Source organism: Talpa europaea (genome assembly GCF_964194135.1).
Source record: "Talpa europaea genome assembly, contig: HAP1_SCAFFOLD_92, whole genome shotgun sequence".
In the NCBI taxonomy this organism is placed as follows: Eukaryota; Metazoa; Chordata; class Mammalia; order Eulipotyphla; family Talpidae; genus Talpa; species Talpa europaea.
The window spans coordinates 139,535-160,000 of record NW_028168026.1 but is presented as its reverse complement, the minus strand read 5'-3'; the positions used below and the strand labels follow the sequence as shown (position 1 = coordinate 160,000).

Genomic DNA, 20,466 nt, shown 5'->3' with positions numbered 1-20,466 from the left:
ACCCCACCCCACCCCCGCGGGGCTGTTTGACACCATGGCAACACCCCACTGAAGAGGAGGGGGCGTGGCTTAGAAACTGCTGCCAAATAGGGGCCCCTGGTGTGTGGCGCCTGCGCACTGTACCTACCCTACCAAGCCAGGGAGTGAGCAGTTTCTGAACCCTGTTGTGAGACTGGAGCCCCCCCCATCCTCCTTTGCACTTGCTCTTCCAAAGGACTCTGCACAGCCCTCGCGGACGCCGCCCCCCCCCCCCCACGGCTGGGTGGGTGTTCTGAATGTTATTCTGTCTCCAAATAAAGTTGATCTCGGTTTCTGTGAAACCTTTGGCTGCGAATTCCTCTCATGCTGATGTCAAGGGGTGAGGAACTCCCAAATCCAGGAGCCCCAAAACCCGACACCGCTACCGCCAGTGGCGACGAAGTGTTCTCCCCTCCTGGTTTCAGAAAGAGCACGATCATATCAGACACCCTCACGTTGCACTTCTGGCCATAAGAGAAAAAGTGCCTGCCTGCCTGCCTGCCTGCCTGCCTGCCTGCCTGCCTCCCTCCCCACCCATCCACCCACCCATCTGTACCCTTCTCCCATGCAGAGGGGAAGGGGACGGGGGAGGGGGAGGAGAGGGGAAGGGAGAGGGTTTATATTAGATGGCCTCCTTGGTAGTTTTTGGAAAGTGTCTGATTTCTCACCCTGACACCTGTGATCCATCATCACTTGCCCTGGTAGGATACCTTTTGTGCCCACTATGTATGTGAAAACGAGACAGACAACATGACAGCACTTCCAGAAACTGTCAGCTGACCGACCGACCACCCGCCGCCGGTCAGTCTCTTAACAGCTCATGGGTTGTGCCAAACACTGTTTGAGAAAAAGAAAGCCCAGATTTTCATTTTCAGTCCGTTCGTTCATTTTGGCTTTCATAGCCATAGCGGTTTTTTTTTTTTTTAGGATGGACGGATGGATGGATGGATGGATGGATGGATGGATGGATGGATGGATGGATGGACTGATTTCATACCTACCTACCTACCTACCTACCTGCCTACCTGCCTACCAACCAACATACATACAAGAACCGGGATACAGGCCACATGCGCGGGAGGGTGAGAGGATTTACCGGAGACAGAGCAGGGAACAGAACAGGCAGAATGACGAAATGCACTGCTGAAGGGGAGCAGCGGGCGAGACAGGAGAGGTCTGTCTGCTGCGCCATGTGGGACCCTCACCCAGGCTTGTCCGGGATCGAACCGGCGCTGCAGAGGCTGGCTGCAGACAGCTCCACAGCGCGCTGCTCAACCGTTGCCTGCGCCATCGGGGAAGGCCTACTCATAGAGATTTTTTTTTTTTTAATGATGTTACTTATTTTTATATATTTTACATCATTGATCACTTTTGTACACTGTGTCCTTTCCTTTCTCCTCTCAGGTGTAGTAGTCCCCATCGAATTCCCACCGTCAATTCACTCGTGCACCATCGCCATAGTCCCCTGTGGGCTTCCTTCCCCTGATTTGGGTTGACCCCTCTCCCTCCCCTTCTCACCTGCAAAAAAACTGCCTGGGATTTAGGGTTTTTATGTTTGTTTGTTTGTTTGTTTAAAATCATTGTTGTCTCCTCCCCCCCCCCCAATCCAAGCCTTATTGGGTTCCCCTATACACCTCCTATAATTTTTCTCTTTCCTTCTGACTTATTTATTTCACTGAGCATAATCCCTTCTGGCTCCATCCATGTTGCTGCGAATGGCACGAGCTTAGCTTTTTGGATTGCTGCTGGGCAGTGTTCCATTTTGTCCGTACACCACCACCTCTTTTTGATTCAGCCATGTGTTTTTGGGCATTTGCGTTGTCTCCATATCTTGCCTACTGTAAACAGCGTTGCAATAAACATAGGGGTGCAGGTATCCCTTTGAATTCCTGTCTTTATGTGCTTTTTTAAAAAAATGTTATTTATGTATGCATACACGGACTGGGGTGTAGCTAGGCCAGAGGCGCAGGACGTGAGGGGATTCACCAGAGCCAGAGCGGGGAGCAGAACAGGCGGATGCGCTGAAAGACACTGCTGAGGGGAGCAGCGGCGGGCGAGACGGGCAAGGTCAGCTGCGCCATGCCGCCTGCGGATTGCTTCATGGTGTTCGCACTTAAACCCTTGTGCCACCAGGGTGGTCCCCAGTAGCTCCCTTTTTAGTACTTCGAGGAACCGCCACACGGCTGAGAAAGCACCGATTTTAATGGGTGGGTCTCTGCCCTTCCCTGGCCTTTAAACTACACTAGAGAGGCATTTGTTACATGTACACAATAACCCTTTTAATTACACACATGTGTTATGGGGGCCTGCCTGGTGGCACAAGGCAAGGGGTTAAGCACCGCACTATGAAGCAATCCACAGCCTCTGCAGCACGATCCCCTGCCGGCCAGGGAGCAACCCACATGGCGAAGCCGACCTCGCCTGTCTCACCCACTGCTCACCTTCAGCAGTGTATTTCATCAGCCTGCCTGTTCTGTTCCCTGATCTGTCTCCGGTGAATCCTCTCACCGTCCCGCGCATCTGGCCTGTACCCCGGCTCTTATATAAAAATAAATAAATCTTTAAAAAAAAAAAAGGGGGGGGGGAGAACAAGAACTGGGGTCCAAGCCGGAGCGGGGGGGGGGGGGGGGGGTTGGTGAGAGGATTCATGTGGGTAGCTCCCTGGCCAGGGATTGAACTCGTGCTGCAGCAGCAACACAGCGCTTCATAGTTTGCATCTTAGTCTTAACCCCTGGCGCCACCAGGGAGCCCCTTAAATAACTAAACAAACAAGCAAACAAACAAACAAATAAATCTTTAAGAATGAAATAAAACAAAACAAAGTCTTCACCTTCCATCTTGGTGTGGTGGGGGGGAGGGGAGGTTTGTGGGATATCTGGACGACCATTCACCTTTGTGCTGTGCTAGCTAGCATTCCCACAGATGCTTCCTAGTCACATGAGCTGAAACCCTTCCCTGCCCGCCCCCACCCCCACTGCATCTGCATCTGGGTTTTCTAAGAACCCACCACTCCAGGTGGCACAGTTGAGGAACAAGGAAATGGCACTGGCACGGTACCGTTCTGTTTTTAGTTTTTTGTTTTTTTTCTTTTGGTAAAGAAATTTTACTTACTTACTTACTTACTTACTTACTTACTTACTTACTTACTTTTTTAAGGTTCATTTTATTTATACAAGAGCCTGCGTACAGGCCAGCCAGATGCGCGGTGGGTGGGTGGGTGGGTGGGTGGGGCCGTGTGTGTGTGTGTGTGTGTGTGTGTGTGTGTGTGTGTGTGTGTGTGTTCACCGGAGATAGAGCGGGGAACAGAACAGGCAGAGTGACGAAACGCACTGCTGAGGGGAGCGGCGGGCGAGATAGGAGAGAGAGGTCGGCTTGCCATGAGACCGGCGGTAGGGGTCAAACCGTCACTGCAGAGGCTGCAGCTTCACAGCGCTGCGCTCAACCGCCTGCGCCACCAGGGAGGCCCCTTGCCTTTTTTTTTTTTTTTTTTTTTTTTAAGATTTATTTATGCACGCATGCAGGAACTGGGGTACAGGCCAGAGATGCGGGGGAGGGTGAGAGCATTCACCGGAGACAGAGTGGGGAACAGAACAGGCTGACTGACCGACTGACTGACTGACTGACTGACTGACTGACTGACTGACTGACTGAAAATATGCTGCTGAGGGGAGCTGCGGGTGAGACAGGACAAGGTCTGCTGCACCATCTGGGTTAGCCGCCTGGAAAATCGTGTTCCAGAGGCGGCAGGTAGCCAGCTTCACCCCTTGGGCCACCAGGGAGGTCCAGCGCTGTATCTTTAACCCTGTGCCACCAGGGAGGCCCTAGCACTGTGAAATTTTGAATAAAGTATTTCCACCTCAAAGTCCGCACGTGAGTTAACCACTTTACGGATAAATAATCAACCTGTCTGCCATCTTGTTGAACGTGATCACTTTCCCCTTCCCCCGATTTTACCCCCTACGCTTTGTGGCACCGCATTAACAGGTGGGTAGGTAGGTAGGTAGGTAGGTAGGTAGTTAGGTCCCTTGAATCATCTGTATGCATGCACACGTACCTCCCCCACCCGCAACACCCCCACCAAAAGGAAAGGAAAACGGCTTTTCGACAAACACCGGATGCCACAGATCATGCCATAGGACGAGGCCTGAGGCGGTAGATCCTGCGGTTGACTGACCCCATGAGAACAGCTCCATCACCACCCCCACCCCACCTCCTATCATAAGAGCTCCCTTAAGCTTGGCTTGGCCAGACTAAAAGCCACAGTGTGTATGGGGGGCTGGGAGCAGGGGTAGTCAGTTCGGTCCTGGCTGGCAGGCAAGATAGGTGAGTGGTCTCCCTGGCTGGGTCTATCTAGCAGACCTCACTTTTCTGCCTCTCATTTGTGTCTTGGGTCCAAAAGGGTGAGAGCTGCTGCTTAAGGGCAATGGGAACGGAACGGAACGGAAGCTACAGAAACCACCAGGTGAGGGCCTCCCTGGTGGCACAGGGGCTTACGTTTCACCACTACGAAGCTATCAAGCTATCGGCACCCATGGCAGCACGAGTTCGATCCCCGGCCAGGGAGCTGACCCACATGGCTGCCTGGCACAGTGGACCTCTCCTGTCTCTCCTGCTGCTGCTGCTGCTGCTGCTGCTGCTGCTGCTGCTGCTGCTGCTGCTGCTGCTGTTGCTGCTGCTGCTGCTGCTGCTGCTGCTGCTGCTCCCCTCAGCAGCGTTGCACGGGCAGGAAGTTACGGTGCAGGATCTCTATGATTCGAGCAGACGGGTGAAGGAGGAGTCCTGGAGCCCTCGGTGGCTTTTCCAGGCTTTTATTGAATTTACCAGGTACACGGCAGGTAAGGGGAAGGGGGGGGAGGGGGGAAGGGTTGCACGCGGGCGGGAGGCTGGCTGGTCTCCCAGCCCCCAGCGAGTCTTCACTCTTTCTGGGCTGCTGTCCGGCCTTCTCTGGTGGCCTCTGCTCTTCCTTTCTTCTCTTTCGTTCCCTTAGTGTCCCCGTGACAACGCCCTTCTAAGCCCAGTCTCAGCCCAGGTGTACCCACTTATGTATGCCCCCACACCCTACTCCAGGTGCCAGCCATCAGGCATGCCTTCAGGGCCGCAGATCCATCATCAGTCCTAATGGCGGGAGGGCAGAAAAGCCTGACGCTTGTTCATTTACCCAACAAGCGTCTTTCAGTCAGTCAATCCTGCCCGTTCTGCTCCCCCACTCTCACCACCACCACCACCACCACCACCACCTCCTACACACACACACACACACACACACACACACACACACACACACACCCCCCACGCCCCTGCCCCGCCCCACCCCACCCCTCTGGCCTACACCCCAGCTCTTGTATGCGTAAATAAATAACACCAAATCTTTTTCCTAAAGATGCATACAAGAACTGGGGTACAAGCCAGAGATGCTGGGGGGGGGGGGGGGGGCGGCGGGTGAGAGGATTCACCAGAGACAGAGTGGGAAAAGAGAACAGGCAGATGGACTGAAATACACTGCTGAGGTGTAAGGGCAGGAATGGGCACAGGGCAGGTTTTCTGTGATCCCATGCAGACACGGTAAAGGAGGAGTCAGAGTCCTGGAGCCCTCGGTGACTTTTGCAGGCTTTTATTTGGATTTACCAGGTGCACCACGGCAGGCAAGGGTGCTGGGGGGCTGGGAGGCCTCCCAGCCCCCCAGGAAGTCTTTTTTTTTTTTTTTTTAAAGATTTATTTACTTTATTTTTATTTATACAAGCACTGGGTACAGTCAGAAGCACGGGAGGGTGAGAGAATTCACCAGAGCCAGAGCAGGGAGCAGAGCAGGCAGAAGGACCAAAGTACACTGCTGAGGGGAGCAGCGGGCGGCAGGAGAGGTCTGCGCGCCATGTGGGACCCTCCTCGGTGGCCGGGGAGCAGCCGGGGATCGAACTGGTGCCTCAGAGGCTGCGGGCAGCTTCGCAACCCAGCGCTCAACCGCTGCACCACCGGGGAGGCCCCCCCAGCAAGTCTTCACTCTATCTGGGCTCTCCGGCCTTCTCTCGGCTTCTGCTCTCGCGTGGTTCTGCTTCTGCTTCTCTGCTTCTCTTCGCTCGGCTTCTGCTGACGTCCCCGCGCCGCCGCCCCTGAAAGCCCAGTCTCAGCCCCGGGTGAATCCCATCTACATAGGCCCAGACCCTATTCCAGGTGCCCGCCATCAGGCATGCATTCGGGACCACAGGGCTCCGTCCTCTATCCTAATGGCGGGAGGGCAGAAAACCCTGATACTTCTTACCTTACCCTACATGAGGGGAGCAGCAGGCGAGTCAGCAGAGGTCTGCTGCGCCATGCGGGTCACCTCCCTGGCCGGCCGGGAAATGGAACTCATGCTGCAGTGGCTGCGCACAGCTTCATAGGTTGCGTCTTAAGCCCTTGCTCCACCAGGGAGACCCCAAATAACAACAAATCTTAAAGAAAAAAGAAACTGCCAGGCAGGTGAAACCTCTCAGAGGGATTCTTCTTTTACAATTTTCCACAAACTGGGTGTCGCGCCGGTGGAGCTCACTTCGGACTCCTCCAGGTGGCGCCTAGCATCCTGCCACCTGTCCCCATCCTTTTTTACAGGAATCCTGTGTGAGCACATGGGTTTCCTACCCCGCCCACCAAATTAGGGGCGGGGGTGGGGGGGGGGGGGCTCTGACCTGTCCTTGGGGAGACTGGGTTGGGGGGAACTCTGTGCCCATGACACCCAGTGTAAGGAAAATGAGTAAATCAGGCTACTTTTCGCCTTCCACACAACAGACAGCCTGTACGTTGCAACGCTATGTTTTCCAACATTTGGGCATCTAGCAAGCAACAGGTTTGCAACAAAGTATCGGCTGTGCGGCTATGGGCTCTTCACGGTGTGAAGGGGGCTTGGGCAGTGGAAGCGCTGTTCTGCCTCTCTCAGCATGGGAGTCCCTCTGGCTCTGCCTGCCCACCTGCCTGTAGGGCCCCCCACCCCCACCCCCGTCTCAGCATGAAAGGAAGGAATGCAAAAATATGCCAGAGGCGCCACAATTCCTTCCTCTGCGAGAACTGACAATGAACCTAGCCGGCCTGCAATGTTTGCAGGACACCCAGCCTTTCCCGGGGGAAGCGGGTGGGCTCAGGCCAGGGAGCAGAGATGGAGAGCACTCTCTAGAAGAGCATGGGAAGGCGAGTGGTGATTACCGAAAGAAGACCTGCCACCAGGGCAGAGTGCCAAAGAGCGGACACTTTGGTTTTTTTTTTTTTTTTTTCTGTTGTTTCACGGTTGAAGAGAATTGCACAGATCGCCGGCCCTCGCCCGACGCCGCTGCCGCCTGGCCTGCGGAAGCCGAGGACCATACACCCTCCCCCCACCCCCACCCACCCAGCGAGGGGGACTCGAGGGGGGGGGTGGGGGGGGGGTTGGCACTGGAGCCGGGGAGGGCGGTGGCCTGGGAGGAGACGCCAGCTCAGGCCTACCTAGGTCAAACCTCCGCCTTTCTCCGGAGGCGAGGGAGGAGCGCGCTCTACATTTGAATGGGAAACGCTCCCCCCCCCCCCCCCGTGGGGCCCACACCTCCCCGTTCGTCCCCCTCCCCCAGAGAGTCTACTGTTCCTCCTAAAGTGCTGGGGGCTTGGGGGTGTGTTCCTCAGTCAGGCACAACGTTGGGCTTTGCTGCCACGCAATCTGCATTTTCACAGGACCACCCCCTCCCCCACGCCAAGTGAATCCTCTCTCTGTCCATTCCTTTGAGTAGCAAGGCTCTAGGGATCTAGTAGCAAGGTTAACATGGGTGAGTATTCCTCTCCGGCGCCTCTCCCCGCCCCGCCCCGCCCCTCCCTCAATCTTGCATGATAGGTTTCATCCGCAGCCGTTTTAATGAACGTGATTATCTTCAGGAATTAGGACCTGGCGATGAGAGAACGACAACAAAAAACCTTTAAGGTAGCGAAGTGAAAAAAATCGCAAAAATGCAAGGGAGTTTGGGACTCCCTGGTGGCGCAAGGGGTTAAGCACCACACCATGAAGCAGTCCACAGCCTCTGCAGCACAAGTTCTCCATCCCCCGGCTGGCCAGGGAGCAACCCACATGGCGAGGCAGACCTCTCCTCCTGTCTTGCCCCCTGCTCCCCCCGCGCCCCCCCAACAGCAGTGTGTTTCAGTCCGTCTGCCTGTTCTGCTCCCCACTCTGTCTCCGGTGAACCCTCTCACCTTCCCCTCCGCCCCCCATCTCTGGCCCGTACCCCAGCTCTTGTATGCATAAATCAATCAATGAATTAATAAATCTTAAAAAAAAAATCCAAGCGAGTTTATTTTAAAGACGGAGATGCATTTATTCAACGACTCAGGAACTATGGGCACCTGACCGGTGGAAAGGGGGTTAGTTCTGCCTCTCTCAGAGTTGGAGTCTCTCTTGCTCTGCCCGCCCGCCCGCCCGCCCGCACGCCCGCACGCCTGTCTCAGCATTGAAGGACTGCAAAAATATGCCGAGAGTTCCACGATTCTCCTGTCCTCTGCGAGAAATGACAGTGACTCTACTGGGTCTGGGATGCATGACAGACGTCAAGGTCATGAAAGAGGGAATTATCTCAGGCTGAGGTCACCTGCCTATGGGGGTGGGGGGGGGAGGTCTGGAGGCCGGCGGCGACCCCATCTTCCTTCCTTTGGGAAATTGGAAAAGATGAGCCCATTGTTGCGGGGGTAGGAGAAAATAACATCCTGGTTCCATTTGGAAACACATTGGTGGGGGGGTCGGGTGCTGCAGCTTCTGAGTCAGCAGAGGGGTTGAAGGCCAAGTTAGTGAAAGGTTCGGCAGGGAAAGACGAGGAGGAGGAGGAGGACGGCGAGATTTATCAGCAGCATTCTCGTCCTTAGGTGGGCTTCCTACCAGATGCTTCTTCGCCCTAGCAACTCTGGTCCCTGCCAGACCTTTCAGTTAGGTTTGGTAAGAAGTCTTGCTGGTCCTCACACAGCGCCTCCATGCGGGGTCTGTAGTTTTTGTTTGTTTGTTTTTCTTTTTTAAAAGATTTATTTATTTATTTATTTATGCATACAAGAACTGGGGTACAGGCCAGAGGCATGGGAGGTGAGAGGATTCACAGGAGACAGAGTGGGGAACAGAACAGGCAGATTGATGGAAATACACTGCTGAAGGGAGCAGCGGGCAAGTCACGAGAGGTCTGCTGGGGATCGAACTCGGGCAGCAGTGGCGGTGGGTGGATAGCTTCATAGGTTCCTTCTTAAACCCTTGCGTGACCGGGGAGGCCCCGGAAGCCCTCTTTAAGAAGCACCCCCTTACTGGCAGATAGGCCAATTCCTCACTGACCCCTCTTTTGAATGACGTGAAAATAACTTCTAGAAGATCTTTATGCGGTCACAGCTTTTCGATTGACTCTTCATCCCTGAAATGGATCATCATGACTATTTCGTGGGGAACTTCCCCCCCCCATACATTTTTTATTTATTTTTTAATTTTTTATTTGTTTATACAAGCACTGGGTACAGTCAGAAGTGCGGGGGGGGGGGGGGGGGGTGAGAGAATTCACCAGAGCCAGAGGGCAGAGCAGAGCAGGCAGACTTGATACAGTTAACAAGTTTGTCCTTTCCCCATTTCTTGCAATTCCCCCTTATCTAGCATTAAGAGGACTAACAGCTTGTCTTTCCCATTTGTTGCAGCTCCCCCCTGCCCTTTGAGAAGAAAAACAAGCTGGCGCTCACCGGTTTCCGTGCAGACACCTTCCCCTTCCCTTAATGAATGAGTTGACACCCATGGGCCTCTGAAGACTCCTTCCCCATCTCTGTGCTGACACTTTCCCCCTCCCCTTGATGAAAACCAGCTGGTACCCATCCATCTCCGTGTTGAGCTGGCGCCCACCTGTCTCCGTGTGGACCTCTTCCTCCTCCCCTTCGCGAACCCCTGCCCCTCTCCCCCTAGTATAAATACCCCTGCCCACTGCCAAAGGGCAGGACGGCGGTCTTGTGGACATGAGTCTGCCGCCCTCCTCATTTGTCGACCAATAAAACCGCTTTCCTTTTCCTCAAACTCGGTTTCCTTTTATTGGCTGAGGGAAACTGAGGCCGGCATTCGGTAACAGACTGACGAAGTACACTGCTGAGGGGAGCAGCGGGCGGCAGGAGAGGTCTGCGCGCCATGCGGGACCCTCGCCCGCCCGGGGATCAAATCGGCCGGCGCTGCAGAAGCTGCGGGCAGCTTTGCAACCCAGCGCTCAACCGCTGCGACGCCGGGGAGGCCCCCCGGAAGTAGTTCTTAATCCCGTCACACAGACGCCTTCATCCATAAGCCTTTTGGACTAAAACCAGACTGATTCCATTATTCATTCCTTCTCTGGCTCTTCTTGTGGCTTTTCTTCGATCTTTCGGGAGACTTTGAGTGGCTCCTGCATCTGTGACTGCGATGATGACCTGGTGATTTGGAACGGGATCTGTGCCGTCTATCTCGGGTCCAACGGCGATGTCCTCTTGGACTTCTGCTCTGATGCCTTTCTTGGCGAGGGGAGGGTCTCCTCCTTTTGGGAGACCGACTCTGCCTTCTTGGAGACTGGCTCCTACTCCTCTTATAGCGCAGTGTGGGAGAGCGCCAGGGTCTGTCTACGTCTCGGTGGCTCCTGCGGCAGTGATCAGGTGATGGTTCCCATTGCTCAGCTTCCTCTAGTACATAGCGTTTCTGCAGCCGTGGGAGAACGATGTCACAGACTCTCTCACTGTGCAGCAGTTCATCAATAAACTCATCTACATGCATCAGTTCAAATTCTCCGTTGGGTTTCTGGATCTTGATTTTTCTGTAGTCATTATACAGAGGCTCCAAGTACTTGTAGCAGTCAGTTGCAGTGCCTGTCAGCCTCATGTAAAGTGCTCCCACCATGCGGACATACTTGAAGTCTTCATTTTTGATAAACTGTACAATGATGTCCTTCTCTGGTTGAATCTGAAGCATCTTCAAGGTCAAACATAGAAAGGGAGTTGGCTTTATGTTGCCACCATAGATGCCACCCACAAACCTTAACTCCATGGCTTTATCTACTGCAAGTTCAGCTGTAAGTCCAAAGCACTCTTCTTTCCAGTATTTGGACTCATAGATTCGCGTTCGAATGATCTTCTCCACCAGATATTGAGGGTTGGTGCCGTGGATGCTGTGCGCATCCTTCACTGTACAGTTCGCCATTTCAGAATGCCTTCAGTTCTATTTCCGTCGGGTCCTTTAATACGTCACATCCGGACTTTTGGGAAAAAAACGAAGAGAGAGAGGGAGAGATGGGAAAAAAATTAAACAGTTTAAGCGACCATCTCGAAACTGGAAACAAAGGGTGGTTATTTTTTTAAAAAGAAAGACAAGGAGTGGCGCCTGCAACATCACAAACGACCGGTATAGGCAGCCTGGCAGTTGGTGGGCTTGATGTTGGTTTGAAGAGGAGGTGTTGGGTGTTGGGGGGGGGGGGGGCCTGTGAGGAAAGTTTCCTCGGGCCTTCCCTTTCAGCGATAAGCGGTGAGGGTCCCCACCAGACAGAGGCCTTTTGGTTCTATCCCAAGGGGGCAGGTTCATGGTAAAAAAGGGAAGGGAAGTTAGGGATGCTCGCACAGACACAAGTGGCAGAGAGAGCTGCCCCTGTAAGGGACGGGTTTGTTTAAAAGAGAGGCCTGCCTAGTCACAGGTGGGCAGTATTGCTTGTGCTGCTTTGCCAAGAGTGGGAGGGAGGGAGGGAGGCAGGGAGGCAGGGAGGCATGAAGGGATCAGGCCGGTGAAGAGAAACACCTGCATAGTCAGCCGGTTGGCGGGTGGGTGGGTGGGTCGGTCGGTCGCAGGCAGGCGGGACAGGCAGGCAGTACAGCCACTGTGGCACCTTGCCAGTGCAGAGAAGGCACTGACAAAGAAGTCTTCATCGCCTCGCGGAGAGGTTCATTTCTTTGTGGGACTGTTAACTGCTGTGAAGTTCATTCTCTCTAGGGCTGGCTGGCACCTAAGCATTTTTCCCTCTATATGAGGCCGGGTCGATGGGGAAGGGCCGGGGTGATTGTTTAACAATGGCTCTCTCCATCTCCCTGTCCCCACCTGGTCTGTGCTTCCCCTCCCCATTGTTTGACGACAATGTGACAATGTCTTCTGGGCCTTGTGATGCCTCTGAGACATAGGGCAAGTTAGGGTCATTAGGCAGTTTTGCAGGAGGGGACCTCTGAAGAGTTTAGGAAGGCTTCAGAGATAAGGACAACTAGAGGAATGTACCTAATTCCACTGGGAACAATAAACATCCCAGGACCAAGGACAACATTGTGAACGCTGGCTTTGGTTTCCCCCAGGTGATAAAGGGAGGTGGAGTTTGGGGAAATGGAGAGTGGTTTAATTTATGGACAAATTAGGAGGGCAGCAGACTCATGTCTGGAAGACCACCGTCCTCCCCTTTGTCAGAGTGCAGGGATATTTATGCAAGGGGGAGGATGAGAAGGGGTCAGCACTGAGACTGGTGGGCACCAGCCTGTTTTTCTTCAATAGCTGATGTTGAACTTTCTCTTCCCTAAAATGCAGGGGTGCTCATCTGGGAGGCTGGGCCATAAAGATAAATCTATCAAACAAGGGGGAAGATGCAACAAATGGGGAGGGACACACCTGTTAGATAAGGAAGGTAAAGATCCCCCGCTCAGTAGCAGGTTAAGTGAGAAAGCCTAGAGCTAACCAATCACAAAGACACTGGTGGAGCTTTAGAATAATGAGGGAAAGAAGGTATATATTCCCTGAGACACGACTCCACTTTGGCTTCCTTGCCCCTCCCTGGCCTGGTTTCATGGCCTGGGAGTCCTACTTCATTTCTGTTCTTTTTCTCCTCAAAAAAATTTTTCTTTCTCTAAACAAACCTGCCTCTTCTCGCTTGCTTGCCTGAGCGTCTGCGAAGGTCCTGCTGCGGCTTCATGACACACCAACCCGTGGTGGTCTGGTGGCTGGGACTTGGCGCTGCACCTGCAGCCTGGGATCTGTTCCTGGCTGGGAGACTAGGCCTGACAATTCCAGTATCACCTCCTTCCCCAAACTTTCTAGTCTTATCCTCCATGATCATGGCTTGGGGTTCGACTTCAGCTGAGCCACAAATACAGTATCTCGGCTTTAAAAATAACACCAGTATCCCTGCCTCAGAATATATCTTTAAAATCTCACGGGGATCTGGAAGAGGCAGCGCATCGAATCTGTAAATGGCATTAGGGGATGTGGCCATTTTATTTATTTTTTTAATATTCATTTATGCATACAAGAACTGGGGTACAGGCCAGAAAGGTGGGGGTGGGGGTAGGGGTGGTGATAGGATTCACCAGAGACAGAGTGGGGAACAGAGCAGGCAGATGGACTGAAGTACACTGCTGAGGGGAGCAGCGGGCGAGACAGGAGAGGTCTGCTGCGCCATGTGGGTAGCTCCTTGGCCGGGGATCGAACTCGTGCTGCAGTGGCTGTGGATTGCTTCATAGGTTGCGTCTTAACCCCTTGCGCCACCATGGAGGCCCGATGTGGCCGTTTTAACGTGAGTCTTTTAGTATTCAGCGCGTGTCTATATGTGTGTGCGTGTGCGTGTGTGTGTGTGTCTGTCCTGTCTGTCTCTCTCTCTCCTCTTTGGAGCTTTTTTTTTTTTTTTTTTTTTTTTTTTGTGGGACCCTCGCCAGTGGCCAGGGAATCACTGCAGAGGCTTTAGGCAGCCTCAAGCAACCCAGCGCTCAACCGCTGCGCCACCAGGGGAGGCCCCTCTTTGGAGCTTGATGAGTCACTCCACCGAAATCCCAGGAGGCTTACTTCCTGGCGGTTGAAACAGATGGTGTCATGGAACAAGGACCCCTCCCCCCCAAACACACACACACACACACACACACACACACACACACACACACACACACACACACACACGTGCGCGCGCACTCTAAATCCCATCGTGAGTCTAAGCGACTCCAGGCCAGCCAGCCAGCCATCCACCCAAACCCACCCAACCCCGCCCAACCTCCTGGCATAAACCAAAGGCACTTTTATTGCGAGGAATGTTCTGAGGGCTTTCAGGTTTCCTCCCAGCAGATGGGCTCTGCTGGTTTATTTATGTAACTGTTTATGATGCGCTTCACCAAGACTGCACTGATCCCACAAGATTATCATCCAGCTGGGCAAAGCGGGAAATCAGGACGGCTCTTGGATAGATGAAAACACACCCTAAGGGCATGTGCATGATCATGAGCCTGATAGCCAGGTGGTGGTGGCGGCGGCGGCGGCGGCGGCGGCGGCGGCGGCAGCCGCGATGGGGGAGGGGGGCTCCAATCCGGATCTCTCGCAGTCTCTCGGGATTAAATTTATTTATTTACACATACAAGAGCTGGGGTGCAGGCAAGAGGTGTGTGTGTGGGCGGGGGGGCGTGGGTGGTGGTGAAGGAATTCACCAGAAAAGAGTGAAGAACAGAAAAGGAGGACTAATTGAAATACACTGCTAAGGGAAGCAGCGGGTGAGATGGGAGATTGCTCTGTTTTGCATTTCCGGAAATTCTTGCTAGCCCCTATTGATGGCCAGGTTCCCATGGCAACCCCATTGGTTCCCCTGCCCCCTCTTCTTAAGCTAATTTGCATCTCCCAGCGTTGTTTAGCTGAGCTAGGTGCCCAGACCAAGTCTTCCCTTAATGAAATGATATAAAACACTCCCCACACCCCCGCACCCCCAGCTCTGCCTCCCACATTGGGTGCCACCAAGGAAACCCTCAATAACCATGTGTTTTCGAACTGGGGTACAGGCGAGAGGTGTGGGGTGGGGGGTGAGAGGGCCCACCAGAAACAGAGTGGGAAACAAAACAACAGATGTAGTGAAATACATTGCCGAGGGAAGCAGCATGTGAGACAAGGAGAGGTCTGCTGCACCATGTGGGTAGCATCTGGCCTGTACCCTTACCCTGGTTCTTGTATAAACAAAAACAAACAAACAAACAAACAAACAAACAAATAAATAAATAAATAAGCCTTTAAAAATAATATAAGAATAATTTGGTTTACATAGATTGATAAATGTGTGTGTGCGCGCGCGCATGCGTGCGTATCTATCTGTCTATCTAGCTGTCTGTCTATAGATATATCTAGATAGATAGATAGATAGATAGATAGATAGATAGATAGATAGATAGATAGATAGATAGATATATAAAGGATATATCTTCACTTGTGTATTTATGAGTCTAACCTCGCTTCTCCCCAAAGGTTGTAAGGTCATCTCGCTGTCAAATTGATGCTCTCCCCGTCTGAGAACCACTCTGTTGGTTTTGCAGTGATTTGTTACATCTTTGCATTTGTCTGTTTACGGTTGGTTGCACATATGAGAGAAAACATTTGATTATTTTCTTTTGCCTTCTGACTAAACTCACCGTCAGCCCTACAAATTCCTTCCATGTTGTTCCAAAGAGTATAAGATCATTTTTTCTTCTATCTGAGCAGGATTTCATTGACCATGTATTGTATATATATCACAAGTCTCTGTCCACTCGTGTGTTGTGGGGGTATTTGGAATGACTCTGTCTTGGTTATGTTGAATGGTGTGCAAAGAACATACACTCGTGTACCTGTGATTTCATGGGGACCCAAAGTTGACATGTAGGCACATTGAGGTGCGAGAGTCATTTATGTCGTTCACACCTTTCTTCATGGCAAGTTCATGTACAGCACTGTCTTTGTGAGAGAAAATCCCATAGTTATGAGGACTATTTTTGGTATTTGGGAGATGAGATGGATGATTGTCATGGTTGTGATATCACAGAGATTGCCCAGAAACATACAAAATGAAACTATTCTGAGTGAGTGTCAAATTAAGTACATGTTCTCTTCCGTTGGTGTTTGTTCCTTCTTTTCTAAAGCTTTCAGTCCTAAATATTTGGAAGAAATTTCCCCTGTGATTCCTTTTTTTAAAAAACTGATTATTGGCCCTCCCCTGGTGGCGCGGCGGTTGAGCGCTGGGCTGTGAAGCTGCCCGCAGCTTCTGCAGCACCGGTTCGATCCCCGGCTGCCGGGCGAGGGCCCCACATGGCGGGCGCGCAGACCTCTCCTGCAGCGCCCGCTGCTCCCCTCAGCAGTGTATTCCTTGGTCGGTCTGCCTGTTCTGTACCCCGCTCTGGCTCTGGTGAATTCTCTTACCCTCCCGCGCTTCTGACTGTACCCAGTGCTTGTATAAATAAATAAATCTTAAAAATAAATAAGTCGGACCTCCCCGGTGGCGCAGCGGTTGAGCGCTGGGTTGCGAAGCTGCCCACAGCCTCTGCAGCACCGGTTCGATCCCCGGCCACCAGGTGAAGGGCCCACATGGCGCGCAGACCTCTGCTGCAGCGCCCGCTATTACCCTCAGCAGTGTACTTCGTCATTCTGCTTGTTCTGTTCCCTGCTCTGGCTCTGGTGAATTCTCTCACCCTCCCGCGCTTCTGACTGTGCCCAGTGCTTGTATAAATAAATAAATAAATAAATAAATAAATAAATAAATAAACAAACAAACAAATAACCAACCAAACAAATAAATAAATAAATACATCTTTTTTTTAAAAAAAAAACACAACAACATATTATTTATGCATACAGGAACTGGGGTACAGGCCAGAGGTGTGGGGGGTGAGAGGGTCCACCAGAAACAAGAGTGGGAAACAAAAACAACAGATATACTGAAATACATTGCCGAGGGAAGCAGCATGTGAGACAAGGAGAGGTCTGCTGCACCATGTGGGTAGCTCCCTGGCTGGGGGGATCCAACTCGTGCTGCAGCAGCTGCGGACAGCTTCATAGGTGTCGTCTGATACCCTTATGCCACCAGCGAGGTCTCCCCGTGCCCGTGATTCTTTTCTTTTCTTTTCTTTTCTTTTCTTTTTTTTTTTTTTTTTAAAGATTTATTTTTATACAAGAACCAGGGTACAGGCCAGAGGTGTGGAGGGTGAGAGGGTTCCCCCAGAGACAGAGCGGTGGGGGGAGTGGGGGGGGAAGAGAACAGGCAGGTGGACTGAAATACACCGCTGAGGGGAGCAGCGGGCAAGTCACGAGAGAGGTCTGCTGCGCCCTGTGGGTTGCTCCCCAGCTGGATCGAACTCGTGCTGCAGTGGCTGCGGATAGTTTCGTAGTAGGTTGTGCCTTAACCCCTTGTGCCACCAGGGAGGCCCAATAACCATGGGTTTTCTTCACCGCCCGTGGCCCTGGCAGGAGCACCTGTTAGCTCGTGCGGTGTGTGCCTGTGCGTCAAATGTCAATTAGAGGACCTTTGAGGAGGATCTTCCCATAGAGTTAGCCTCTGGAAAACATTTCGCCCTTTGGTGAAGTGCTTCTTCGTCCTCTTCCCTCCTCTCCCTTCCCCTCCCCTTTCCTCTCTTTCCCCCCCCCCCCCCCCACCGCACCCTCCAGCTTCTTTGCCCTTTTCACCACGTCTCTTTCTTGCCCAAGGCTGGGTGGGGGCATCCAGGGCTGTCATGCTGTTTGTGGATTTTGTGGCGGTGGTCTATCGACGAGGAGACCGGTCTTTATACACAGCTCCCTTAGATTGATAGCATCGGTTTTCAGCAGGACACAACCATTTGCTGCCAAGTTCCTAGACAAGGGTGGGGGTGGGGGTGGGGCCCGCGGTGGGCAAAGGGGGAAAGAATCAGGCATTTGGGGGATGGCCTTGGAGAGAAAGAGACCAGCTTGGCCGGCTGCCCAACCTTGTTAAAAATGTAACTGTGGGGGCCTCCCCGGTTGCACAGCTGTTGAGCGCTGGGTTGCGAAGCTGCCCCGCGGCCTCTGCAGCGCCGGTTCAATCCCCAGCTGCTCCCCGGCCACCGGAGGAGGGTCCCACGTGGCGCGCAGACCTCTCCTGCTGTCCGCTGCTCCCCTCAGCAGTGTACTTCGGTCCTTCTGCCTGCTCTGCTCCCCGCTCTGGCTCTGGTGAATTCTCTCGCCCTCCCAAGCTTCTGACTGTACCCAGTGCTTGTATAAATGAATAAATAAATCTTTTTTTTTTTTTTTTTTTTTTTAAAATGTAACTGTGCACATCAGCAAATTAGCGAGCGCGCTCCACGGCGCTCCATCGAAAAAAATTGACACAATGGTGCTCACGTTGGAGACAGGTGAAATTGAAGACGAGATTGTATCATTGCCACCTCAAGAGAATGCGGGGGTGGGGTGTGAGGGGGTGGGGTGGGGGGGAGTAATTATGTCTACATCAGCTGAAACTTAGATGGAAAGCTCTCTAAGGAAAGATTTGTTCAGTGAGCCAACCTGCAGATGACAATGGCTTTGGATCACTCACTGCGCCAGGCCTCAGACCCTTTAGCAGGGAGCTTGGATGACGGTTGGCTTAGCCGGTTCCCTCTCAAGGAGGTCCGGGTTGCCCCGCGGTCGGTCGTTCCCTGCGTCCCTGGAAACTGCCTCCCGTGTCGGCCCTGCGGAGGTTCTCTTGTGTGTTACGTCTTCCCGGCTGCCAGGCCGCAGCTCGTGGCCGCTCTGGGGAGCCGGCCGGCGCTGGCCGCCCGGAGCGAACGGGGGGGGGAGGGGGGGGGACGGGGACGGTGGTGGCCGGGACGAGACCGGGCGTCCTTGCGGCCGGCGGTGAGCCCTCGGCGGCCTGAGATCAGGATCGGCCCCGCTGCTGTTCGCGCCGGTTGTCGGGCGCCACCTGGCGGCCGTTTTTATGTCAGCGGCTCTCCGCCGGAGCGCTCGAGCGATTGATGGGAGGAGATTTGGCCGCGTTACCCGAGGCGGAGTTCCGGGAGGCCGGCGGCAGGAGCCGGCTAGATCCGCTCGCATTTGGGAGTGCGGCAGTCTTGCTGGCGGCCGGGATTGCAGGTGCAGGTCTATAGTGGGGTGGCTGTCGCCGCGTCCTCGGGCGGGCTGGGGTGTCTGGGCCGCCCGGGCGGGTTGACCAGCCACCCACCGGTGACACGCGTCCCTTCCTACGTGGCACGTCCCACCCCACCGGGCCACCGCACCGCGCCATGCTAGCGAGCCGGGGCCTCCGCCGAGAGCAACGGAAGCGGGCGTCCCGCGGCCGGACGGCCGTTCCTTTGTGTCGCTCCGGAGGTAGGGGACGGGCCCGGTCGTGCAAGGTGGGTCGTATGGTGCGCCACGGGTCCGGCAGCGGCCGGGGTCCGGGGCCCGGAGGTCCGAGGGGACGTCGCCAAGTTCATTTTTCTCTTGCCAAGTTCCTTGCTTTTTCTCTAAGTCCCGGGCGGGGAACGGGGAGCCCGTGAGGAACGGTCCCGCCCTCGCCCGCCTGCCTCTCCCTCGTTCCTCCGTGAACGTTTATCTCCTTCGGGAGTTCCCGTGCTGACACCGGGGGGCCGGGTGTGCACGTGAGCCGGCGGCACCCCCCCCCCCCCGTCGGGCCCTGGTGTTCACCTGCGCCTGCGTGTTGAAGTCATAATCGGCAGCGAGAAGTAGAGCGGCCCCCCGCCCCACCCCTCCCGCCGCCAGTGCGAGCGACGCGGGACCCCGGACTGGTTACGCTCCTGAGGTTGACCAGATAACCCCAGGAGCTCCCGGATCGATGGTGTGGGGTTGTGGGCTGGCGGGGGTCCCCCTTCCCCCCTTCCACCAGCGCAGAGCAGCAGCAGCAGCAGCAGCCGCCGCCGCCGCCGCCGCCGCCGCCGCCGCCGCCGCCGCCGCCGCCGCCGCCGCCGCCGCCGCCGCCCGCCCGCCCCCCCAACCCCCGCCGATGGGGTCGTCGCCGGGGTTGATGACCGGGCCACCGTCCTCGGAGGGCCGCGGTGACCTGCAGCTCGGCCGCGTCTCTGGGCACCGTGATATCTTCGGCCCAAAATGTGTATTTTCTGTCACCAGGTAAGTGCTGACACGGTCTCCCTCGACCACTGTGACGAGGGAGCGGGGGTGGGGACCGGGGGCCGTCCCGTCCCCTGGGCTCCTCTCGCAGGGGGGGGAGTGGCTTTTGTGCCTGCCTGGGCTTTGACCATCTGGCGCCCTGGCCTCCCTGCTACCTTGCCCGGTTTCGGAGCTTGCCCGCTGGGGCCTGCGTGCCGGCCTTTTTGGAGTTCAGGGGGTGGTCCCCGGTCCGCGGTGCCACCTCCGGCCTCTGGTGCCCGAGGGCGGCGGCGGAAAGCGGTGTGTTGGCGGCGGGGGGGGCGTCTTCCATCCTCGCGTGCTCCTGCCGCCGCGGGCACTGCGGTGTGGTCTCGACGTTTTGGGGGACCCCCGCCCCGCCGGAGGCTCCCGTGCTGCGTGTCAGGCAAACTTCTCCGCTTGAGGGGGGTTCCCGCCGGGGACGGCCGCTGCCAACACCCCCTGCTGATCGATGTGGTGATGTCGTGCTCTCCTGGGCCGGGCCTAAGCCGCGCCAGACGAGGGACGGACGTTCATGGCGAATGGGACCGCTCTTCTCGCTCTGCCCGCGGGTCCCCGCGTCTCTCCCCCCCGCCTGCTTGGGCGGTGTGTGGGGAGCCGGGGGGTGCGGAATCCGGCCCCGATCCCGCGCTCCTTCCCCGCCTCGCCGCCTCGCGGTGTGG

General features: G+C 54.8%; 1 protein-coding gene across 1 annotated transcript; it reads right to left on the bottom strand.

The window, feature by feature from the left end:
* Window positions 1-5,626: 5,626 nt before the first annotated feature.
* LOC311187981 (pre-mRNA-splicing factor 38A-like) lies at window positions 5,627-19,559 on the bottom strand. Its single transcript, XM_084259757.1, has one exon. The coding sequence runs from the start codon at window positions 11,168-11,170 to the stop codon at window positions 10,319-10,321; it is 852 nt and encodes a 283-aa protein (XP_084115883.1). The 5' UTR covers window positions 11,171-19,559; the 3' UTR covers window positions 5,627-10,318.
* Between the last annotated feature and the right edge of the window lie 907 nt (window positions 19,560-20,466).